Raw genomic sequence first — 26,035 nt, forward strand, 5'->3', positions numbered from 1 at the left:
CCCCCCCCCAATCCTGGCCACCGCACTGCGCTGCAAAAGAGATTGTAGGGTTTGTGTGCAGAAAGTGCTGACGGGACGGGAATTCTGTGCAGTGCAGAGATCCAGCAAAAGGAAAAGAAAGCCGCCAGCTTGCCCTGAAGCGGGGTTTGTGGCTAGAGTAGGTTCTGTGTACACTAGGTCGATGCCTCAGTGTGTGTGTGTGTGGTGTGTTTCTGTGTACGCATTCATATGAGCAGGGAAATGTGTGCCTTGTACAAGGATGTATTTATCTGCATTGTGGGAAAGCACAACCGGTGTGCACAGTAAACGTACGTCAGGGTTATGTGCATCTGGGGTGACATGCCCAAGTGTGTGTACGCATGCATACATGTATGGAAAAATGCTTGGCTCTGAGTGTGTGCGTGTGCATGCATTGCTGCCTGGGAAATTAGTGTGTGATGCACATAGAGGCATATCTGGGTACACACCTGTATACAGCGGCAGTTTTAAAACCAGAGGGGTATGCCTGTGTATGTGTGCACATACGTGGGCATGCACAGACAAGTCCATCCACCTCTATGGTCTATCTGTTTAAGTAGCATACAGGTCATGTGTGTGTACGTGCAGGCACATGCAAAAGTCTGTTTGTGTACCAGCCAAAAATTGGAATGCGTTTATGTGTGCTTGGTTAAGGGAAGTATGTATTTGTGTGTATTTGTATTTGAATGGGCGCACTTGCAGGGCATGAATGCAGTGCAGGGCATGATTAAGCCTGCTTAAATTACACCGAAAAGCAGCCCACGAAACAGTGGGTTATTTTTCACTCTGAATCCTGCAAGGCCGGGGCTCTTGAGGGAGTTTGAATGGCAGGCGTCTTTCAAGGAAGGGGGAGGAGGGAAGCGGTCCGGGGTTTGCTATTTTATTTTTGGTTTTAACTGAAAATGTTTTTACACTATTATTGTTAGGCACCTTGAGCCACAAGGAAAGGTGGGATATAAATGTTTGATAAATAAATAAAATAAAAAAGCTTGCCTGGTGGGTAGAGTGTACACATTTGCACAGTGTGTTCATGCACAATTACAGACATATGTGTATGCACAGTTGTCTGTGACTATACACATTTGGGGTGGAAGGAGCATCTGATTGGGAGTTACTTGTGTGTAGGGACTTGATTGGGGTTGTGTAACTGCATGTAGCATTGAAGGCCGAAGCTGAATAAGTTAGGAGGATCCAGGCTCAAATCCCCACCATGAAAGGATCTGGGTGACCTTGGGCCCGTCACTCACTCTCAGCCTGACCTTCCTCACAGGGTTGTTGTGAGGTCAAGAGAACCACATACATTGCCCTGAGCTCCTTGCAGAAGGGGCAGCGGGAAAATGGAAGAGGTAGACATGAGTTCGTAGGTGAGAGAGAAGGATGATGATGGTGTATCTATGTATATGTGCAAGTATGAGTATGCACGTACACTTAAAAATAATCATACGGTTTTCAGAAGGTCATGAGGGACATGTGTGTATACTACATGGGAAAACATGTTGGGTGCCAATGTGCAAGCAGATTTAGTCATACGCCTAGGTCAATACAAGGTGTGAGAGACTCTATTTAGAAGAATGCCTGAGAGGTTGCACACACAACTGTTGCACTGCGGAGAGTGCGTGGCTGCGTGACTGGAGAGCTGTATGCGTGTGCACATACCTAGAGAATCTGCTTCTGAGAAGAGTCCTGAGCCTGAGAGTGGCAAAGCATTTTTTTTTACGACCTGCCAACTGCGTATACATTGTGCCTACCCAGCACTCCCTGAACGATTAGAGGTTTGTGTGTGTTTGTGAGTGTGTGTGCGTTTCCAGTGAGGAATATGAGTGAACAGAGAATTTTGTTCGGTGTGCACGTGACCATTTGCGTCATTGCTTTTTCTGCATGGGTTTTTTTATCAAGGTGCTGAAATGAACAAAAGAGCGTAACAGAGGGCTTCAAGATGCTGACCGCCCTGCCCAGCAGTGCAGCCATGAGGCAGGGGGTGGGGGTGGGGGGAGAGCCCCGGCACTTTTTATTTCCTTACTCCAAATACACAGACCAGGATTGCTAAAAAATATGAGTGGTGCAAAATGGCCGGGGTGAAAGTACGAAGGGGGAGGGGGTAAAGTGGCGGTACATCTCTCCCCCCCCCCATGTTTTCTGATGAAAACTGGGCAAAGAATGTCAGGAGACTCACTTTATCTAATGCTGAAATAACCGGCCTGTCTACCGTTCGGGGGACCAGGAAAACCAGGCCACGCTTGGGCAAAGTAGGGGGTCTCTGTGGGCTCAGGAAACCCTCCCCCAGGTATGCAGAAAAAAATATACCTTTGAAAATTAACCAACAGAAAAGGAAATCTAGAAAGGGCCTGATGAGGTCAGTGTGGGGCAGGAGGATGGACTGTCTGACAGCCGGGGAGAGTCAGTGTGTGTGGGGGGGTGGACTTTGGCTGCTCCTGACGGGAGAAATTTTTGCGGGGGGGGGGGCATTGGAGTGAATTTCCACATTGTTCTCCTTTTCCTTGCAGGCGGCAGGCCCTCTCAGTGTATTATTCCCAGTGGTAAAAAACGGTAAAAGCACAGTGGGAATAGCCATGGGGAGGTGTCTACATATTGGGGAAACTTCCAGGAAGGCAGGAAAAAAAAATGTTTGTTTGTGTCAGGGAATTTTTTTCTCCTCTTGAGTGGGGTATGCCAAAATATTTCTGCATCCTCCCTAAAGGAGAGGGGAAATCGCCCCACCCCCCCAGGCAGGTTGAGTAGTGGACATGCAAGGAGTCTTTACTGCTGTCAGGGATGAAGAAAGTCCCCGTAGTGCTGTTATTGGAAGTGGGATGGGAGGGAGGGAGGGAGGGAGGGACAGGCTCCTGGTCTTCCCCCACCCTTTCCCAGAACATGCTGTTGTCCCCATAGCTTTATAAAAAGGCTGGATCTGAGCTCTGGCAGCTGCAAGCCCCAATCCGGCGGTTTCCCTCGTTCCTGCCACCCCTCCCAACAAAAGTGTTATAAATCTGTTGTCCCGTAGAATTTCAAAGTGCTTTTGTCCAGGAGGAGATGAGGAAGAAGAAGAGATTGGATTTATACCCCGTCCTTCACTACCCAAAGGTGTCTCAGAGTGGCTTACACACTCCTTTCCCTTCCCCTCCCCACAACAGACACCCTGTGAGGTAGGCGGGGCTGAGAGAGCTCTTGACAGAAACTGCCCTTTTTCAAGGACAGCTCTTGTCAGAACTACGGCTTGTCCAAGGTCATCCAGCCAGGTGCAAGTGGAGGAGTGGGGAATCAAACCCGGCTCTCCCAGATTAGAGTCCGTGCACTTAACCACTACACCAAACTGGCTCTTTAGCGGGCAGCGGGCAGCAAATTGCAATGGGAAAGTACAAGAGTGGAGGTGGTGGGAAGTGCTGTCGAGTCACAGTTGACTTAAAACAAGAGATGTTCAGATGTGACGTGCCATTGCTTGCCTCTGTGTAGGGACCCTGGACTTCCTTGGTGGTCTCCCATCCAAATATGAACCTGGACCAACCCTGCTTAGCTTCTGAGATATAACGAGGTCCAGCTAGCCTGAGCCACCCAGGTCAGGGCAAGAGCAAATGGAGCCTGACGAAAGTTCGGATTGAGACCCTGGAGGCTCTAAGGCCCATCTTAAGCCACTGCAAGGTCAGGGGACAGTTGCCTCATTTACACTGTGGTTCTTGGATTGGAGGCAGGAAGGGGGCAGCCTTTCTCCCCCTGCTGTTTCCCAGCAAAAGTACCGTGGGGTTGTTTTCATTGTGGTTGGGGAGTCTGACCAGAATCTTGGAGATCTGGATTCAAGTCCCCATGAAACTCACCAGGTGACCTTGGGCCAGTCACGGTCTTTCATCCTTGCACAACAGGGTGGTTGTGAAGGTGAGATAGGCAAAGGAGAGCCATTGACTGAATTCCTTGGAGGAAGAGTGGGATAAAGATGTACCAGACAGATAGATGGAGCTTCCACTCCCAAATCCAAGCCTTTGCATGTCTAGAGGGGAATTACCCTATACAGGGGTCATTTCGTAGAAAAAGAGCTAGGGGGACTCATTAGCATATGCCACACCCCCTGACATCACCGGAAGTCTGTCCTCCCCACAGCTGGCGGCGACCTCCAGCGGACACCAGCAGGGAGCTCCAGGCCCCGCCCTCCCGCACCTCACCCGGGGGGATGGCGTCCCCCCGCGTCCCCCCCAATGACCCCTGACCCTATAGCAGATTTGGTTGGAGGAGGTAGGGAATTTGGTTCCCTCACTGCAGCAATCTCAATACACCTATAGCAATTTTTTTGTGGGTCTGTAAATCAGTAAAATAATTTTAAAAAATAAATGGTATTTTTACACAATAGTCTATGTATGCTGTTACTGCATTCTGTTTACTATTGAAAATTAATAAAAATATTATTTAATAAAAAAAATAAACAGTCTCCCTAGGTCCACTTCATTGTTCACCACAATCATTGTTGATTGTTTAGGCTCGGAAATATTATAAAAATTCACATAACAGTGTACATACAAAGTGCAATTAAGTGCAGATGGCGATTGCTGCATAGTGGTCCAATGTACTTGAGCCAGTATCCTTAGTAGTTCTTCATGCCATTAGCGTGAGGGCCATAGCAATTCGGTTTTTAATAGTTCATCAGTGGTGGCTCCTAATTGAAGGCCTGGTGGAAGAGCTCTGTCTTACTGTAAGAGGTCCCGCAGGGCCCTGATGTCTTCTGGGAGCTCATTCCACTAGTATGGAGCCACCACTGAAAAGGCCCTAGCTCTGGTAGAGGCCAATCTGGCGCCTTTCGGACCAGGGAGAGTCAGGCGGTTCTGCGACCCTGACCTCAGTGCTCTCTGGGGGACATATGGGGAAAGGCGGTCCCTCAGGTAGGCAGGCCCCTGACCATATAAGGCTTTAAAGGTCAGAACCAGGATCTTGAAGCGAATCTGGTATGCTATTGGCAGCTAGTGCAATGCCTTCAGCACAGGCCGGATGTGACCTCGTATAGGGAGACCCATCAACAGCCTGGCTGCTTCATTTTGCACCAGCTGCAGCTTCCAGATTTGGGACAAGGGCAGCCCCATGTAGAGAGCATTGCAGTAGTCCAATCTCGAGGTGACCATAGCATATAGTAGTCCAATCTCGAGGTGACCAGAGCACTCTAGTCAATAATTGCTAAGAATGTTTTTGTGTTGTGGGATTTATAAATGTTTTTAAATTTGTTTTATATCAGCGTTTGCCACTTGTAAGCTGCCCTGAGCCCGCATTGCGGGGAGGGTGGGGTATAAATTGAATTAAATAAATAAATAAATAAATATGGTAGCTTGCATAATATGGAGTGGTCTTGGTGCGTGTATTTATTTGTAAGAGAGTGTGCGTGAGGGAATGGGCTGGGCCATGACTAGAGTACAAAGTCTCAGGCCCATTAATTATATATGTGGGCCTTTACATCCCACTGTTAATGTTAACCTAAAGTGCACAAGGTTGGCTTGGCTGGTAAAGTAGTTCTGCCATCTTCATTGTGTGCACCCATAACCTGGCCATGTCATGCACACAGACTCCTGGATTCTGGAATATTCTCTGTGAAGCCTGCCTCAGTCTGACCAACTGCGGCTTCACTGTCCCTGAATGTTAAGGGGTTTCTTCTGTGCCAATAGTCAATGGACCCTCCCCTCAAATCCCTGCAAATGGACTTTGCATTATATATGTGGGCCTTTACATCTCACTGTTAACCTAAAGTGCACAAGGTTGGCTGGTAAAGTAGTTCTGCCATCTTCATTGTGTGCACCCATAACCTGGCTATGTCATGCACACAGACTCCTAGATTCTGGAACATTCTCTGTGAACCCTGCCTCAGTCTGACCAATTGCAGCTTCACTGTCCCTGAATGTTAAGGGGGTTCTTCTGTGGCAAATAGTCAATGGACTCTCCCCTCAAATCCCTGCAAATGGACTTTGTTAGTCATCCATTTGTGCTTAGGAAAGCAGATGTCACACCCTGAGAAACCTGGTTCTCAAGAAATAATGAATCATTACTAAGGTTTTTGGTTCCTCATTTTTGACCTTTCCTTCTCCCATCTGCCTCCAAATACAGCAAAATGAGATGAGATAGTCCTGGACGGGGTGGGGTGGGGTGGAATATCAGTTTTGAATGCGTCAGTTCCTCACATTTTAAAACAAATCCATGCAAGAAGAAAACAGATCAGAGGGATTCAAGCCTACCCTTCTCTCTTGTGCATTAGTTTTCTGCTTGCAGGGTTTATTTAAAGCTGAGTGTAGCATTCAAAAATGGAGTTCCTCCATCTGCTCTCTGAAGCTGTACTGTCCGTTCTATACCTCAGGACTCTACCAGTTTGGTGTAGTAGTTAAGCCAATTTGGTGTAGTGGTTAAGTGCACGGACTCTAATCTGGGAGAACCGGGGTTGATTCCCCACTCCTCCACTTGTACCTGGCCGGATGACCTTGGACAAGCCGTAGTTCTGACAAGAGCTGTTCTTGAAAAAGAGCAGTTTATGTCAAGAGCTCCCTGAGCCCCACCTACCTCACAGGGTGTCTGTTGTGGGGAGGGGAAGGGAAAGGAGTAATGAAGGGTGGGGCATAAATCCAATCTCTTCTTTTTCTTCTACCACCTCATTCTGTTTAATGTGTAGATCTCCTCCTCGTCCTCCCTTCTTCTTCTCCTTCTTCTTCTTCTCCTTCTTCTTCTCCTTCTTCTTCTTCTTATTATTATTGAATCACCCAATCCCTGCTATTTTAGGGATCTAGGTGATGTACAACATATAAAAATATATCAGTCTTAGCTTTGCACACAGGTGTTTACAGTTGCTGGAATGAGGGAAGAGAAGAATAAGAAATGAGAGAGGGTGGTGGGAATTGTTGCTTGAATTCAGATATGTTCCACTGTAGAAGATATGCCTCTATTTCTGGTAGAATCAATAATAATAATAATAATAATAATAATAATAATAATAATAATAATAACAATAATAGTAATAACTGTAGTTCTTTCAGGTATTCACAGCAGTTCACATACATTATCTTTCTGAAATCCGTCTGACAACGCTGTGAGAAAGGTTGGGAGCGAGCAGGTTATAATGGTTAGAGCATTCAGCTAGGATCTGGGAGAGCCAGTTTTGAATCTCCACTCTTCCCCTGCAGCTTTCTGGTCGACCTGGGGCCAGTCTCTGTTTTTCATCCTAACCTACCTTACAGAACTGTTGTTGTGAGGGTAGAAAGGAGAAGAACATTATGTTGGGTCCACCGTGGGGAGAAAAGCAGAGTATAATTATTGAAATAATTAAAAGTTGGGATAATTATTCTAGTACTGGCGATGGTGGTGGTGGGGAGTTGAGGGAAAGTGGCTTTCCTAAGACCATCTCGGGAGGTCATCAGACCGAGGACTTTCTGATTCAGAAACCAGCCTCTTAGCTGCTATCCTGCACCAGCCAAGTAAACACTAACAGTTCTCTTTCCTGTCTTTTCCTGTCACACACACCCCCCTTTCCCGTTGCTGTTTTCTTTCTGTCTGTCTCCTCTCTGTGCCCGACCCTCCCCCCTGCTCCCCCTCTCCAGTATGTGGCCTTTGCCTCCCTCTTCTTCATCCTCATCTCCATCACCACCTTCTGCCTGGAGACCCATGAGACCTTCAACCGCATCATCAACAAGACGGAGATCATCCAGTCGGAGAATGGGACCAGCATGAAGGTGGACTTAGAGATGGTGACGGCGCCTTTCCTCACCTATGTGGAAGGGATGTGTGTCATTTGGTTCACCTTTGAGTTCCTCATGCGCGTCTTGTTTTGCCCAGATAAGATGGAGTTCATCAAGAGCACCCTCAACATTATCGATTTTGTGGCCATCCTGCCTTTCTATCTGGAGGTAGGTCTCAGCGGCCTCTCGTCCAAAGCCGCCAAAGACGTGCTGGGCTTCCTGAGGGTGGTCAGGTTTGTTCGGATCCTGAGGATCTTCAAGCTGACAAGGCATTTTGTAGGACTGAGAGTCCTCGGCCACACGTTGAGGGCCAGCACCAACGAGTTCTTGCTCCTCATCATCTTCTTGGCCCTGGGGGTCTTGATCTTTGCCACCATGATCTACTACGCTGAAAGGATCGGGGCCGACCCGGCCGACATCACGGGCAGCAAGCATACCGTCTTCAAGAACATCCCCATTGGGTTCTGGTGGGCGGTGGTGACTATGACGACTTTGGGCTATGGTGACATGTACCCGGAGACTTGGTCAGGCATGTTGGTGGGCGCCCTGTGCGCCTTGGCAGGCGTATTGACCATTGCCATGCCTGTGCCAGTCATTGTCAACAACTTTGGCATGTATTATTCACTGGCCATGGCCAAGCAGAAACTACCAAAGAAAAAAAACAAGCACATCCCACGAGCCCCCCAGCCTGGATCACCCAACTACTGCAAACCGGGCATGCAGTCTCCACACCGCAGCAACCAGGGTGACTCGTGCCCCCTTGCTCAAGAGGAGATCATCGAGATCAACAGGGCAGGTAAGGGGGATGCTGGCGGGTGGGCCTCTTAATCTGAGGGTAGGGACTTCTTTCTGCTTTGGCTCATCTCCTGAGAACCTCAGCATCCAATGTAGCAAGGCACTTTCTAGAAGACACCCTTGTTCACTTGGGGTGTTGGCCACATCTTTTTGGTCTCACCTTAGAGGTGCATTCTAGAATGCTTCCTGTACCTCTCTTTTAAGTGTTCTTCCTCTGTACATTGCCAAGGGCGATTATGGTGGACCAGTTATCTTTCAGGGAAGCTTGTTCGCTATCATAAAATTTTGAGCATTTGGAAGCATTTTCACATACCTGCTGTCATTGTGCTGTTTGCGGCAACCCTTTCGTCTGACAAAAAAGGGAGCTCTGGCCCTTGAAAGCTTATACCTCGCAAAATGTGGTTGGTCTCTAAGATGCTACTGGAATCGAATGTAGCCCTTTTAAGGTAGGTTGGTGTCATCACCATATTGTAGATGAGGGTCGGTGCTAAGAGGGAGTGACGTCCCTCCCAAGTGCTGCCTAGTGATTTTACATTGGAAGCAGTACTAGTGACTTCCAGCTCTCTATGGCTGGCTCTGCATGTCAAAAAAAGCTCTGCCACCATTTTCTCATTCAGAAATAGTGATAAAGCCACCAATGAACTCCAGGGGAATCTCTGGAACACAGTTTGAAAGCCACTGTTCCGACCCAGCTCAAATCCCGGAAAAATCCTTCCCTTGAGTTATCCCTGCCGCGAAAACAGGGGTTATACTTTGGGAGTCAGATTCTTTTTCTGATTTGGACTGAAGTCGGATCAGAGGATCTTGGATCCCACTCCCTGCCCCGTACTGTTTTTGTATTTGCTTGATATTATTAAAAAAGAAGAGAAGAAGAAGAGATTGGATTTATACCCTGCCCTTCACTACCCCAGAGTGGCTTACAAATTCCTTCCCTTTCTCCTCCCCACAACAGACACCTTGTGAGCAATGCTCCCTCTATGCTGTGGAGTCTTGTGAGCAAAAGTTTTACTTTGTGAGCTACTGGCAGTAAAGTTGTGAGCAAGCAATTTGGCTACTGCATAAAGTAGTTTGCTCTGGAGCCATCCTTCCTGAACTAAGACAAAAATGCATGAGCTGGAGGCTAAAAAACTGTGAGCTAGCTCACACTAACTCAGCTTAGAGGGAACACTGCCTGTGAGGTAGGTGGGGCTGAGAGAGCTCTGACAGAAACTGCTCTTTTTCAAGAACAGCTGTGCCAGAACTATGGCTTGCCCAAGGTCATCCAGCAGGTGCAAATGGAGGAGTGGGGAACACAACCCGGTTCACCCAGATTAGAGTCTGCACACTTAACCACTACACCAAACTTAACCACTACACCAAAAGAGGTCGAAAGGTGGGGATACGGGTGATTCCGAACCGAATGGGCTGGATTATTATCCTGAGTTTTCATGGACTGGTTTGCACATATGTGTCTTCCTCGCTTGGTGACTACCACCACTTGTGAAAAGGGCCTTATGTGATAGAACTTCCTTATCCTCTCAGGTACAGAGTCGGGTTCATACTGAGTTTTCTGTCAGCAGAATGGAACTTTCCTGTCCCTCCTCCCACTGTAGCCCACCGATCTCTATGCAGTGCGGCCCCTGGGGGATCGGGGACCCAGAGGAATGACATCAGGAGGAACTGCATCAGGAAGGGGTAGTCAGTGGAAATTGCCAGTTTAGTCCAGTCCACAGTGCTGGAATTACCCACTGAGTCTATTCACCCATAAGGCTGCCAGCCGTTGTGACTATAGCAATTGCAGGCCACTAATGCAATGTAATGCAAGCTGCGGTGGCTCAAGTGGTTAAGATGCTGAACTGCAGGCTGTGGAAGGTCGGTAGGTCAGCAGTTCGAGCCCTGAGTGTGCCGCATGACGGAGTGAGCCCCCGTCTCTAGTTCCAGCTCCTGCCAACCTAGCAGTTTGAAAGCAAGAAATTGCAAGGAGATAAATAGGTACCACTTTGGTGGGAAGGTAACAGCGTTCCGTGCGCCTTGGTGTTTAGTCATGCCGGCCACATGACCACGGAAACGTCTTCGGACAGCGCTGGCTCTTCGGCGTTGAAACGGAGATGAGCACCGCAACCCTAGAGTCGGATTCGACTGGCTTTCGAGCAAGGGAAACCTTTACCTTTAATGCAATGTATGTGCATGTGTGCTTGTGAGCACCTTTGTGTGTGTGAACCATTCTGAGGTTTCCAGTGTATTCTGTGTGTCTCTCCAGTTCCACTTGAGTACAGGAAGTTGTATGTGTTCAGGATTCCTCATCCTGAGAATGTCTGTTTTTGTTCTTTGTGTAAAAGAAGACAAGATTCTAATCCTCAAGGCTACAGAGATATGTAGGGTAGCATTCCTCATCCTGAGAATGTCTGCTTTTGTTCTTTGAGGATTCTAGTCCTCAAGGCTACAGAGATATGTAGGGTAGCCTGATGAAATCTCTGAATCCATTAATATAGATCTTTTAATTTGCAAAGCACTTTATAGTGTTGATTGTGTTTTGCCTGCATGACAATCTTATGGGGTAGGGCTATTTTATCCCCATTTTACAGGTGAGGAGCTAAGACTGAGACATAATAAGGAGCTGGAGGCAGGAAAGCCAAGACGCAAATCCAGTGCAGCCAGATTTGTTTGTTTATTTATAAACCACTTTTCTCCCCAGTGGGGACTCTTAAGTAGCTTGCTACATCTCTGTCCCCTCCCCCACTTTATCTTCACAATAACAACCCTGTGAAGTAGGTTAGACTGAGAGAGAGAGTGACTGACCCAAAGGTCACCCAGCAAGATTCCACGGCAGCAGTGTTAGTGTGAGCCAGCTCAGGTTTTTAGCCTCCAGCTCACAGATTTTTGTCTTAGCTCAGGAAGGATGTCTCAGAGCAAACAAATCTATGCGGTAGCCAAATCGCTTGCTCACAACTGTAATGCCAGTAGCTCACAAGGCAGCATTTTTGCTCACAAGACTCCACAGCTTAGAGGGAGCATTGCATGGCAGAGTGAGGATTTGTACCTAGTTCTCCCTCCAGCTGGTTATTGTGCCTCAGTCTTAGTTCCCCACCTGTAAAATGGGAATAAAAAAGTCCCACCCCATAAAATGGTCATGCAGACAAAACACAATCAATACTATAAAGTGCTTTGCAAATTAAAAGATCTATATTAATGATAAGCAACAGAACTGGGTTCCGTCAAGAGGATTAGACTTTCATATTATTTATTGACCGGTAAGAGTAGGGATGTATTTAGTCTGCACTGGGGGAGAAAATCCATATTTCTGCATCAGGAAAAACATAACCTGTAGACACTTGCTTATTCATTATGCATAATATATTCTGTTCCTTGTTCTACTTATGGGGAGGAGCAAAGAGTGGTGGGAGACGGCTGAAACCCCATCTGCTGGCTACAGGAAATCCTGTTCAAGCTCCTCACTGGATTCTGAGACTTCATCAGGCTTCCCAACACATCTCTGTAGCCTTGAGGACTAGAATCTTGTCTTATTTTTTAAAAAAGAACAAAGCAGAGATTCTCACGATGAGGAATCCTGTATACATACAACTAGTCTAACGCTCTAACCAGTACCCCATGTTGCCTCTCCGTGTCTAACTCCTTATCCACTGATTTACAATCCAATCTGTCCAGCTCTGAACTGCAGGATCCCTGGTGGATCAGAGATAAATGGTAGCAATGCAGACTGCATTTGGAAGAAAGGATGGGGGAAACCCCTGAACGTGAATCTGGCGTGGCTGAAAACTCTTTTAGAGGTGAGGAATCTGAACAGTCAGTGACCTCCTTCCCCACTATTAACATGAACGTGATCTGCTGCGGAGATCTCGCGGCAGATCAGTCCCTGTAGATCAGCTCTGCCCGTCTCCCATCTGCCAGCCGTAATGGTGCCCAAAATCATCTGCCGGAGGCAGCTTTTTCACCTTACCTCATAGCGGGGCTGCATCTGACTTGAGCCAAGGTTTTGTTCCACTTGACAAAAAGGGTCCAAGTTTTGGGAACGAAGAGTTGCCCACAGGATGTATTTAATGGATCTTGGGCAGGAGATTGGTTGTATTAAGAGGCATGGCTTGGCCGGGATGGAGGCCCCAAAACTGGCAAACACAACCATCCATCTTAACCTTCCTGTCCTATTTGCCTTCCTTTGCTGTCTACACAAGCTCTGCACAGTATCTTGCGATTCAGTATGGGAGGCAGTGCTGTTGTGATGCAACATAGGTAGAGAAGAGCCTTGGGAAACCTGTACTCGGTTTGTTGCTCAGCCACTGATCCAGCGGGGCTCTTCTTATTGTCTTGTGAGCAGTCTTAGGGCCAAGTCTCAGTGCCCTTAGTTCTCCAAGTTGTAAAATGGGAAGGGTCGTCAACATGAGGATTTACGTCCTGACCTGGATAGCCCAGGCAAGCCCGGTCTCGTCAGATCTCGGAAGCTAAGCAGGGCCGACCCTGGCAAGTATTTGGATGGGAGACCTTCGAAGAATACCAGGGTCGGGAGCAGTGTTCCCTCTAAGCTGAGTTAGTGTGAGCCAGCTCACAGTTCTTTAGCCTCCGGCTCACACATTTTTGTCTTTGCTCAGGAAGGAGGGCTCCAGAGCAAACTAATTTATGCAGGAGCCAGATCGCTCGCCCACAACTTTAATACCAGTGTAGCTCACAAAGTAGAATTTTTGCTCACAAGACTCCGTGGTTTAGAGGGAACATTGGTCGGGAGGCAGAGGCGGGCTATCAAGCCACTTCTCTGAATGTCCTCCATGCCCCAGTAGGAGTCGCCAGAGGTCAGTATGACTTCCAGGCCCGGTCACATGCACACACAGATGCAAAAATACCAAAAAAAAGTTGAGGATTTACACACTCGGCCGCTAAAGTCTGAGTGCCCTACCACTGTGCTTTTCAGACTGTGTTGTAAGGTCATTTGGTGGGGCTCCCAATACTACATGGGCTGGATCCAGACTTAAGTGGTAATTTCCATCGGTGACAACTTCCCACTGCAGACCCCATTTCATGATGTTCCTCAGGGTCCTCTATCATGCTGGAGCACTATGCCATGAAGTTCTGCTGTGCAAGGGAGGAAGCAGGAGAGTTCCATTCCGCCACTGGAAAATTTAGGCTGAGTCCAGCCCCCTGATGGCAACTTCTCATTTTGCATGGAGCACCCATGAAAATTGCAGACAGTGTGAGATCAGTCTTGCTTGCACAGCCAGCTTATTCTGAATTAATCTGCCCCACTGAGGGTATTCTTCCCCTCCCTCCAAAAATAGCCCTGGAGTTGGCACTGGACTCTGTAGTGCAGTCAGCTTGTCCAGGGCAATACCAAGCCCAACAGACCCGACTGGCTTGAACTGACTGTGCTTCAAAACCCTTTGGCGTTGCACATGAGTTCCTCCGTGGAATGATGTTGAGCACTTTCCTTTGTGGGGAGGAAGTTTGAAAGACGCCTGTGCCCCACCCCAGCTTCACCTCTTCCTCTCTCTGCATCCCAGATTCTTGTCACAGTTTGTGGCTGCTGATGTGGCGCAGAAGCTTCCTGTTGCTCCACTGCAGGGAAAGACCTGATTTTGTTGTTATTCAGGCCATCAATATCTAGGGTAGCCCATCTTGGCCGTGGATTAAGTTTGTCCTTCCAAAATGACTCATGTGTGAACATCGAAGGGCTCTTTTTGGCAATTTTGGAGCTACTTTTGATTAAGAAAATTGTTCCTTCTGTGGAGCGATGGGGGCGGAGGGGGAGAGGAGGAGGAGGCCAGGTTGGCACTCATGCTGGGAAAGGTGATTTAGAAGCCCTGGAGCATTTTAGTTTGATTTACATTTTGGAATTGATCCACTTGTGGTTTGTGGGGAAAGGGGCTGGATCAGGACTGAAGGGCGTTTGCTGAAACATACTTTGCCCACCTCACTCCTCTGAGTGGAGCAAGGTGTGTGTGTGTGTGAAGAACAAGAAGAAGAACCTGGCTGCTCTTGCATAGCTGGGGGAGGCACTCTTGCAGCCCTTTCTGCATGTGGAAAGAGCATCTCAAATACCCAAGATGCACTGGGGCTTGAGTAGCAGATGGGTCCCTCTATGAGCTGGCAAGGACAACAGGGTTGCTGGCAGGGAATCCCATAAGGGATACAGTCATGCTCATCCCCAGCAAAGGCTGAGAGCCAGGATGCTTGGGTTCCCTAGAAATGGGGGGGGGGAATGGGTCTGTGATTCAAGTGTTTGTGGGTTCTTTCAGGGAGGAATTGGGTTTTGGGGTGAGTGGGGGAGAGGGACCCGAAGAGCTGGGCCTTCTGAAGACTTTGGGGGTCGTTGGGGAAAGAATTCACAGCAAGAAAAGAGAAAGGGGTGTTTGGTGCCTTCAGGAGCAGGGGAAGTAGGGGACAGCCATGTGGAATGGGCAGGACAGGAGAGGGGTGTCAGCTGTGATGTGCCAGCTTGTGTGGTTGGGGAGCCACAACTGGATTATTCTCTGGATAGCACAGAGGGAAGAGAATTTCAGAGCACAAGCAGCTGACCACCTCTCTCACCCCCTTGTCTACACACACAGAGAGGGAATCCACGCCCCCTGTTCTTCATGGCCCACTCACCCAGTAAATCCACAAAGACAGACAACAAGGTGTAGGCGAGGGAAGGCCCTTGGGGGCTCACGGCCAATTCCTGCCATGCTGTCCAACAGCTCCCGTTGCCCTGGGCCAGAAAGGCCATTTGCAGCCAACGCAGTGGAGGAACAAAGTTTCCACTAATTGGCCCGGAGCTTGGTTCTGCACTGAACATAATGAGAAGAGAGAAGAGGGAAACGGTCTAGATTTTCTCCGGAGAGACAACAGTTTCCCTCTCCGGACTACCCACAACCACCCGGTCCACAGGTTGACTTCAGTTGCTGTAACCATGATAACAACAATGCAGTTTTCACCTCAGTCCCTGTTCTGCTGGTCAGTGCCTTTCTGTTCCCATGGTAGAACTCCATTTTTTTTAATCCTTCCCTTCCTCTAAGGAGGTCATGGCAACACATGTACTTCTGCCTCCCCCCATATATTTCTTTCAACTCGCAATGCCCCCACAAGGTAAGGTCAGCTGAAAAACTAAAGGACCGGTCGAAGGACACCCATTGAGCTTTTTAAGAAATAGCTGAGTGAGAACTTGAGCCCATGTCTCCCTGGTCCTAGTCCAGCACTCTAGCTACTACAAGAGCCATCTTGGTGTAGTGGTTAAGTGTGCGGACTCTAATCTGGGAGAACCGGGTTTGATTCCCCACTCCTCCACTTGCACCTGCTGGATGACCTTCGGCAAGCCATAGTTCTGATAAGAGTTGTTCTTGAAAAAGACCAGTTTCTGTCAGAGCTCTCTCAGCCCCACCTACCTCACAGGGTGTCTGTTCTGGGGTGGGGAAGGGAAAGGAGTTTGTAAACTGCTCTGGGACATCTTTGGGTAGTGAAGGGTGGGGTATAAATCCAATCTCCTCCTCCTCCTCCTTCTCTGCTTTGCCTCTCCTGTGGTAACAACTTCTGTGTCTCTATCAAGAAAATTTTTTGCATCAGTGCTGGCAAAACAGAAAGGCTAGGGTTCTGGGGCTCCGTCAGAGATAGCAGAGTGGGAGACGTCTGACTCGTACCAAGGTTACAATGCGCTGGGAAGTCCCCCTGTGCAGTTCCCTTTTCAATTAACGAGATCTGCTCTGTATTAATTAGCGTGTGTATGCCAAGGTGACATTGGATTGGGGGGGGGGGGCTTAGGTATCAACATTTTGGGGCTGGCACTGTTCTGTATGCCATGCTGATGTGAAAGCCCCAGGACTGGGGCCAGTAAATATGTTTGTAACCTTAGGAATACTTTTGCTGTGAAAGAAAAACCCTTTTTATTCCCTGGGTACTTTGGTGCAAGAAATGGGTGCTCATAATCTACCCCTCCCCCAAAAAAGTAAAGGAGAGAAGATTCTGGAAGCAGCTGAGCTTTGCTGTGAGGAGGCCGCTGTTTTTGCTTATTGTTTTGGCCGCATTTTAACTGTCTACATGAGCATCCTTGTGGTACAGTGAGAAAGCACTCACCTTGAAAAGACCTGGGGGGAAACGCAAATCAACTAAATCTAAAAAAAAATATTACTAAAAGTGGTGCAGGCAAGGTGAGAGGAAATTGTGTCTCTTGTCATCAATGATGTCACGGGCACTATCCAATCAGTACCTGAGAAGACACTTAACCACTTTAACATACAGCAATCTCAGCAACACTGGATGTGCTGGCTGGGAAGGCCAGATTACCTCAATTTCCCCAGCAACACCTCTGTTTCCTTTTCAGTGCAGGGAAAATGAGATTTCCTAGCAAATATGGAAATATGGAAAATAAATAATCTGTTTAAGCCCAAATAAAGAGACTTGAACACTCCATGGTCTCCCGGCATTAAGATTTTGCCTCTTCTGGGATCGCTTAAGAGAAAACTCAGTTGCTGACTGGAATCTCAGATCTTGCAAAGAGACTGAGATTTTCCTGCCTGTCACCCACACCACCGCAGCCCTGTCGCCATGGCAACTGCTAGATTACTTTGCCTCATCCAGACTGGTTTCGGATTCTTCCCAGCTGGGGACCACTCCAGCACTCCAGCTGCCTATCACTTCTTTGGACCTTCCCAGCGAACGAGTTGCTCAAGTGTGAGGAGAAAAAACATTGTTTTAGTCAGGCCTAGTTAGATCTTGTTCGAAGTTTGCTATTTTAGATCTGGGCACAAGAGTTTAAGAAAGGTGCCAGCAGCAAAATCAGGGGAGAATCCCTCAGATGACAAAGGGGTGGAAAAGACAAATCGACAGAACAAAGGAAGTGGAAGCGAAAGGAGCCTGTTTAAGCTTAGGGCCATGGTTTCCAAAACCTCATCCTTAGGATTCTTCTTCTGCAATACATCGGGATTCCGCGAGAGAAGCGCAGGGTTTACTCAGCCAAGAAATCGATGTGGAAAGAGGCCCCCTGAGGGTAGGAAGTGTGAAAAGATTGTGGGAGAGCAGCGTATGTGACAGTTGTCAATTATTTATAGAATGTCATAAAGAGCCGGAGCAATCGTCCATCCTGTTTGCTAAGGAGCAGGGTAAGAATCCATGGGATGAATTGCCAGATGACTGGATTTTTGCGTGGATGTGGGTGGGTGTGCAAGAAATGAGCAGTTGTGGATTATTCATTGCACAGGATCTTTCCAGGCACCTATGTTCAAAGCAGTAGGTCTGTTGCGGGGTTAGTTTGTTTTGCCAGCATTCAAAAAGATCAGTATTTTGTCCTTGGGAGGGGGGAGAAATTCTTCCTTCACCAGTGCCAACAATTACGGATTCAAGTGTTATGTGATGTATGATTGGGCAAGTATGTCAGGTAGGTAATGGATATCTCCTGTGACATCACTAAGACATGATTTCTCCCATCCATGATGTCAGGATCATTCTATTACCTTTTATTCTGGGACCTTTTTGGAAATTATTATGTTTCTTTTTCACTTAATGTTATATGTATATAGCACGGGAGGGCTTCATCTAGTCTTTCTATGTATCTCACACTGGTAAAACTATCTCCCCTCCAGCAATGCCCCTCAGTTTCATAGCGTTTTCTTTCTTTGAAGACTGTTCTCCCATTTTTTGGAATAATTTCCCCATGAGATATCTATCCTAGATAATCAATCTAGGATAGCTTCCCTCTTTCAAAGTATCAACTGATAGGTGTCATTCACAGAAAATAACAATTGTTAGCATACACAGGGGTTGTTTCCTCAAAACAGAGGGGCCTTCTTTAACCTTCTCTGTAGAGATCCGAACAAGTAATGAAGAAGACAACAGGCCTTATTTTAAGGGGTATCCCTTATTTTAAGAGAGTGTTGTGTGTCGGAGATCATCACCATCTATATAAAACAAAATGGATTTTATTGCAGACCATCCGAGCACAGGGGTGGAAGACTCAAAGCTCCTATATATGCTTTATTTTTACATTTTTGATCTATACTGTCTGGTTCAAATTAGTCAAGCAAACAGAGGGGGGTGCAGTATGATATGGATGCACACAGAATAGAATTACTGCAACCAGTGCATATAACAAACATGTATTAACTATATTAATGCTTTTACAAATTGTATTCACAGAAAGATAAAGCCAATATTAATAAAGATGGATGGATGATGAGACGAACTCCCCCGGAGTTGACATTCGTTTCGATGATACGTCTTTTTCACATCAGGCTGATCGGCCCGTATTTGTTATTATGCTTGAGAACATCTTATGAATAACTTCACTATGTATTGGGAGTTAAGAAAGAATCAGTTTTGGGAGACCCATGTCCTTATGAAGACACATTTGCTTGATGTGAAAAAGACGTATCATCGAAACAAATGTCAACTCTGGGGGAGTTTGTCTCATCATCCATCCATCTTTATTAATATTGGCTTTATCTTTCTGTGAATACAATTTGTAAAAGCATTAATATAGTTAATACATGTTTGTTATATGCACTGGTTGTAGTGGTTCAAATTAGTCAGCCAAAACATGCCCCTCTGTGCCTGCTTTCTCTTGGGGCATTTCTACACTAACCATTTTATTTATTTATTTATTTGTTCAACTTTTATCCCGCCCTTCCGCCGAAGCGGCTCAGGGCGACTCACAGCATTAATAAAACCAACATGAATAAAACATCAGTCCATAAAACAACTTTACATAAATACAATAAATATAAGTAAAAGTGTTTCAGTAAATCATTACAATTAGACATCGACCACATTGTTCACTACTTATACAGAATACATATCTTAGCAGGTCGGCACTCTTGGCTGGCATACCGTCGCTCTCACTGGTATGCCCGGCGGAAAAGCTCTGTCTTCACGGCCCTGCAGAATTGCTGGAGATCTCGCAGGGCCTGGATCTCACTAGGGAGCTCATTCCAATATGCTGGTGCAGCTAGCAAAAAATGCTCTAGACCTAGTTGTTGTCAACGAGGGATGCCAGCCTCCTAAAAATAAAATTAAAAAAATTAGGGATGCCATCCTCCAGGTAGAACCTGCAGATCCCCCAGAATTACAGCTCATCTCCAGACTGCAGAGATCAGTCCCCCTGGAGAAAACAGATGTCTTGGAGGGTGGACTCTGTGGCATTGTACCCCACTGAGGTCCCCGTCCTTCCCAGTCTCCATCTCCAAATCTCTAGGAGTTTCCCAGACTGGATCTGGCAACCCTACCCCCAAAGCTTCCGAAGGTGGTCTGGGGGGACCTGGCAACCCTAATTTTAATTGTGCTATTATCATGCTTTCCCCAAAGGAACATTTGATTAGAGGGGCCTAGTCTTGTCAAAGAACTACAATTCCCAGAGTTCCCTGAGTGAGAACTCTTACTAATGTATATAGGGAATTCTCTCTGCACTCAAAAACGTATTGATAAAGATGTCAAATTTCCCCATTTCAGTGCTTAACTATGCTTGGGATTTAAAAAAAAACACAGTTAAACTAGTTATTAATGTTCAGTAACTTAACTTGAGTACCAAACACTTGACAGCAAATGTCTCTGAGGTGGTGTGCTATCTTGTAAAACCACGTGAAGAATTTCATCCATGTGAGTGAGGGGTTTTTTTTCTGGTATGGTAGTTCCACTGAGGCGAATTGTTAAACAAAGTTTAAATTTGGTTAAAAACATTTTTGAAATTGAAACCTGAAGTGTTGAACTTAATTCTTGCCAATAGCATTCAAAGATGATAAAAGTTAAGGTAACTTAACCTGAGTACCAAACACTTGACAGCAAATGTCTCTGAGGTGGTGTGCTATCTTGTAAAACCACGTGAAGAATTTCATCCATGTGAGGGTTTTTTTTTCTGGTATGGGAGTTCCACTGAGGCGAATTGTTGAACAAAGTTTAAATTTGGTTAAAAACATTTTTGAAATTGAAACCTGAAGTGTTGAACTTAATTCTTGCCAATAGCATTCAAAGATGATAAAAGTTAAGGTAACTTAACCTGAGTACCAAACACTTGACAGCAAATGTCTCTGAGGTGGTGTGCTATCTTGTAAAACCACGTGAAGAATTTCATCCATATGAGGATTTTTTTCTGGTATGGGAGTTCCACTGAGGCGAATTGTTGCACAAAGTTTAAATTTGGTTAAAAACATTTTTGAAATTGACACCTGAAATGTTGAGCTTAATTCTAGCCAATAGCATTCAAAGACAATAAAAGTTAAGACTGTGCTTTTGTGAAAACAAACAGAAAGACTCCATCTTTCACAGTGTCTGTGAATGTAAACAATACTTTGCTTAGGAAAATGTCAATCTGGATATTCACAGGAAAGTTTAAGTTAATGGAATTTTCAGATCAGGGAATTTTGGGAAACTGGGCTTCCAGAAGCTAAGGTTTTTATGTTCGCCTAACTTTTCTCTTTTTGCTTTTCTCCCCACCCCCCTTCACAGATTCAAAGCAGAATGGTGATGCAGCCAATGCAGCATTAGCCAACGAAGACTGCCCCACCATTGACCAGGCCCTGTCACCTGAAGAGAAGTCGCCTGTCACGCCTGGTGGCCGGGAGCGCTACAACCGTGACCGAGCCTGCTTCCTCCTCTCCACGGGTGACTTTGGGCAGTCGCCTGATGGGAACATCCGAAAAGGTACAAGCAACATACATGTGCATCATTTTTGGCCTGCCTCGTTTGCAAAGGCATGAACCATAACCTCTAAACATATATTCCAAGTATGACATCTTCCCCACCCTGTCCATAATCCTCACCTTCCCAAAATCTAGCATTGCTGCCATTCTGAGGAGAAAAAAAAGGGGCCAATATGCATATATTGGTTTACTTGAATATGAGCCTAATATTGGGGCCAATCTGCAGGAAACAAGACAGGGAAAACGAAAGGCGAGTTCAGAGTATGGAGCAGATGGTGTCCTAGCAACCGCTTGTCCTCCATTTTCTCACTTTTACCTCTTTAGCAATGGCATGCATTGGTCATGGAATACTGCCCTCTATAATCTCTTTTAAAAGGGCAACCCAATGGCATGATCTCTTTGAGTGTCTTTGTAGGGAGGGGAAAGCAACTCCTGCCTCCCAACATGCCCTGGTCTTACCCATTATTTTCACAACCTCCTAGACCATCAGTTCAACCATGTTACACTTCCTGTGCATACACACTCCACACTCCATTTACCTTGTCCTCCTCTACATAGGTATGCTTTCCTAGTCTATGTTTAGTGTCCTCTGAACTGTACCGCTCCACCATACTCCCTCCTTGTATGTGTTTCATTCTGTTTTGTAGTATACCAGAGTTCTTCATCTCCCTGATGCAGCCATTTTGAAGGAAAGGGACTCCAAGGCTCCCAACATGCCCTGGTCTTACCCATTATTTTCACAACCTCCTAGACCATCAGTTCAACCATGTTACACTTCCTGTGCATACACACTCCACACTCCATTTACCTTGTCCTCCTCTACATAGGTATGCTTTCCTAGTCTATGTTTAGTGTCCTCTGAACTTTACCGCTCCACCATACTCCTTCCTTGTGTGTGTTTCATTCTGTTTTGTAGTATACCGGAGTTCTTCACCTCCCTGACACAGCCATTTTGAAGGAAAGGGACTCCAAGGGCAGCAGTTTGTGTACCGGAAAAACTTAATTTGTGATGATTGTGAGGGTATGACGTGGTCGTAGCATATTAGGAAGCTTTTCTCCCCTTCTGCTGTCGGGCTCCCCAAATTAGATAGTAGGAACCAGATGACTTGAGTTCAAATTTCTGCTGAAGGAAAAAATTATTTGAAGAGCTTCAGTGGATTATTCTGCTGTAAATTCCCCATATGAGAAACAGGAAAATAGTAAGCTACCTGCCAGGATCGTTGTAAGAAAAACTTGTTCCTACTCTTGAGTTCTGAGCAGGGTGGTTGGCTGTGAACCTATCAAATCTACCTCAGTTAGAAAAATACAGTTTCAGAATTGGGTGCAGAAACTGTTTAGTGGGGATGTGAACCCCTGTATATGGTATCCTTCCCCCTTGCCTCCAGCACCTTCTGGACAACTGTTTATGATTCTGAATATTGAACTGGAATTCAGTAAGGAAGTCAAGGCAGGGGTGAAATTGGAGCAGGATCCAGAGATGCTGTGTAGGATACTGTGAACCTATCAAATCTACATCAGTTAGAAAATACAGTTTCGGAATTGGGTGCAGAAACTGTTTAATGGGAATGTGAACCCCTGTATACGGTATCCTTCCCCCTTGCCTCCAGCACCTTCTGGACAACTGTTTATGATTCTGAATATTGAACTGGAATTCAGTAAGGAAGTCAAGGCAGGGGTGAAATTGGAGCAGGATCCAGAGATGCTGTGTAGGATATGAACCTTCTGCACCCAAGCACTGAAAGCTCGCTCTGCATCATAGTGTTCAGGCTTTGAGGGTTTCTCTGTGCATTTATGTTATTTCTGTAATGAGGACCAGGAACTTTTTTTCTTTTCTTTTTCAAAAAAGGAAGATGAAAAGAGCCAAATTCTTTGCAATACTGTTTCAGGTTTGGGGAGGGAGTAACCCTTTGAGCAGTGTGTTTTATTACAGGTTAGTAAGCCTGGATGGTTATCACAATAATCAGTTCTAATTAGGATTACCATTAAAATATGTTAGAGTAAGGGGAAGAAAACCCTTTTAAGCCACACTTTAGTCATCTCAGGTACACAAATAGAGCAGGGTAATATTTGATTTCTTGTTTACTGCAGGAATTAACACTGGAAATGTCCTTATAGTTTATAATTTTCTCTTTTATTACTGCCAGTGCAGCGTTTGATCCGATTTTTAGTACTGTTGGAAGATTCACTAGAGGATTTTACGGGACCTAACGTCTCCTGAATCCCCCGCTTCTTAATCTGTAGTTATATTCTAACCTAGGTGAGAGCTGATCTTAGGTTTGCCCATCTCACTGCTGAAGGGTGTAGGGGAATATATGATCTCCCCAAACAAGAATCCACAACAGTGTGGCTTGTGTGTTGTGTAACTGCTGGTCTAGCATCTGTCAGGAGCTGATCTTAGCAGCAGGCAAGCTCTTGAACAGGGACAAGGTTGCGTATGTCACAGCAGGGGAACAGGAAAGCTGCAGCAAATGAAAGCCAGCGAGGTATTTACTTCCACCGAGGACAGATGTTGGAGGTGTCACACAGCAGGGGAAATCAGCAAGAACCAGGCAAGGAGCAGGTCCAGAGAGCTCCAGGGAGGAATGGCTTCTACACTTTCCTCTTGTCATTAGGCCTAAGTCTCGATAGTTGCATTTCTGGGCCATGGATGTCTGAGAGAGAAATTTGTTTTCAGATGTTGGTGTGATGGGAGCTGTTGGCATGATGGGACGCAGGTTTCTGAGCAGCACAGGGGTCTTTGTTGGGCAGAATCAACCCGTCTCTGAATCTCCGTGTTAAATCCGGCTTCTGTAAAGATGAGAATGATGCAGGTAGTCCATAGCCAGTGAAGGTAGTCGCTTAGGTGTTCAGCCCAGCAAATAACTCTGACTGTAAGTGTTTAGGAGTGAGGCAGAATCTTTTGAATCCTTCTAGCCTGTTAATGTGCAGAGACTTCTTTTGTCAGACAGCTGCTGTCCCTGCAGTTTTTCCCCTGTTATCCCCAGCTGGGTAGTGGAACTGACTCTCTGTTACCTGAAATCCTTCGGCTGCCAGTTCGAGATATGCCACGGCTTTGATTTCTGATATCCAGGGGAAGGCTGCAGAAGGAGACTCATTCTTTTAGCTCATTTTATTTATTTTTAAAGGGTTTTTACCTTGCCTTTGTATTAAAGTACAATTTTAAAAAGAAAAGAAAACAACAACAGATCAGGTTGAAGCAAGAGAAGCGTAAGAGAGAGCCAGCAGTAAAGCACAATAAAATACTAAATTGCCAGGTTCAGACAGGGCCTAGGTATCATTTCTCTGGATCCAATAGAAACTTGTAATGCCCTTCCCTTGTCAAGAAAATGCAACTCCATCCCATACATACAATGAAATAATTTTTTAGTTATTTCTGAAATCACATAAACAGGACTATTAAATTTTTTTTTTATCAGACCTTTCCTCTGTTTCATGGTAACTGGTTTGCAGTCTGCCTCACCACCTTGAAGCCCCAGTAAATGTTACTGTTCCCCCTCTCCGATCTTAGTCCCTGGACTCAGATGTTAAAAGCACAGTTAACAGGATGGATGTGGCCTGGTGCCTGGAAAAGATGATTGGCTATGCCATCATGTGACTTCAAAGAGGGTGAGCATTCCATAGGGATGCCAGCCTCCAGGTGGGACCTGCGGATCCCCCGGAATTACAGCTCACCTCCAGACTGTGGAGATCAGTTCCCCTGGAGAAAATGGATGCTTTGGAGGGAGGACTCTATGGCATTGTACCCCACTGAGGTCCCTGTCCTCCCCAGGTTCCATCCCCAAATGTCCAGGAGTTTCCCCACCTGGATCTTACAACCTTACTTCCTTTCCCCCGCCAGTGGCCGGGGGGACATGGCAACCCTAGGTTCCATAACTTGGGTGCCACTGCAGAAAAAGGCAATTTCTCTAATAATGTCTCACTTAACCTATGAAGACGAGATAGTCGGAATATGATCTCAATGGAGGGGAAAGTTCATTTTGGTTGCAGCTTACTCACAAGATTCTTTAACAAAATACATTCACCAGTTGGAGGTTACATGCAGACACATTAACAATTACTCGTGAGGATTTGTTCAGCCTATGGTCTTTTGTATTGAGGAGTGTTGTACATTTTAATTCCTGGCTTCCGTCTGTCCCCTTTGCCTCTCCTCTAGCCTTCACCATGCAACATTAGTCCTCAGTTCCAGCCCCCTCCCCTTCCGCCTTGCATGTCCCAGTTTACCCCTACTCTAGCTTTAATAGAGCCTTCAAGCTTTCATCAGCATCGGTAGATAAATCAACTAACGCTGTTGTTGATTAATCAGTGGAGGCCAATTTTAATCCACGAGAGCCAGTTTTAATGGGTATAGCTGAGAGATAACTGCACTCACATTTATTTGTGTAGGTTGTTTTGGTTCTGGTGGGGTAATAGTGAATGAAACAAGATCCTGACCTTGGATCCCAAGCCTTGCTTCTGCGTGTGAAGATGGTCTTCTCCTGTGGAGTGTATTCCTCTGGCACTAAGTGCTTTCTGCTCTCTGAAATTTGGTCTTGCATGAGCAGAAACACCTAGCGCTGGAGAAATAGGCTCTGAAATGGACAAAGTGGAGTGTAAGCAGAGGCAATGCGTCAGAGCCAAGCCTTTCTCACCTATCATGACTTGTAAGTTCTGTTCAGGTGAGGTGTGGGTTTCCTTTTCTCCATAATTGCTATAGCAGGACTGGTGGAAATCTAAATATACAAAAAAGGGCCACGGTGTTCTGTAGCTAGTACAGAAAAGAATGCCACCGGGTTAAGAATAAGATACCAAATATTTATAGTGGTTATCTAACATACTGTAATCTTTCCCAATATTATTCTTACAAAGATATACAATTCTTAAAGAGACGGTACAAGACTCCAGAGGTAAGTATAAAGGTTGCTGAAGTCTGTTGTTGTTTTTTGTTCTTTTCTTCCAGATTCCTGAACAGATCCT

General features: G+C 46.1%; 1 protein-coding gene across 4 annotated transcripts in view; it reads left to right on the forward strand.

Annotated features, from left to right (window-relative positions):
• Positions 1-26,035, forward strand: part of LOC107116609 (potassium voltage-gated channel subfamily C member 1-like) — a 68,939-nt gene that overhangs the window by 12,288 nt on the left and 30,616 nt on the right. For 2 of the 4 annotated variants that reach the window (XM_015418552.1, XM_015418553.1), the window contains exons 2-3: positions 7,566-8,499; positions 20,889-21,083. In XM_015418552.1, coding sequence (XP_015274038.1) covers positions 7,566-8,499; positions 20,889-21,083 — 1,129 coding nt within the window. The remainder of the gene's footprint in view (positions 1-7,565; positions 8,500-20,888; positions 21,084-26,035) is intronic. The other 2 variants (XM_015418554.1, XM_015418555.1) reach the window with 2 other exon arrangements.

This window comes from Gekko japonicus, unplaced genomic scaffold, assembly GCF_001447785.1.
Source record: "Gekko japonicus isolate JY-2015 unplaced genomic scaffold, Gekko_japonicus_V1.1 scaffold299, whole genome shotgun sequence".
Taxonomy (NCBI): domain Eukaryota; kingdom Metazoa; phylum Chordata; class Lepidosauria; order Squamata; family Gekkonidae; genus Gekko; species Gekko japonicus.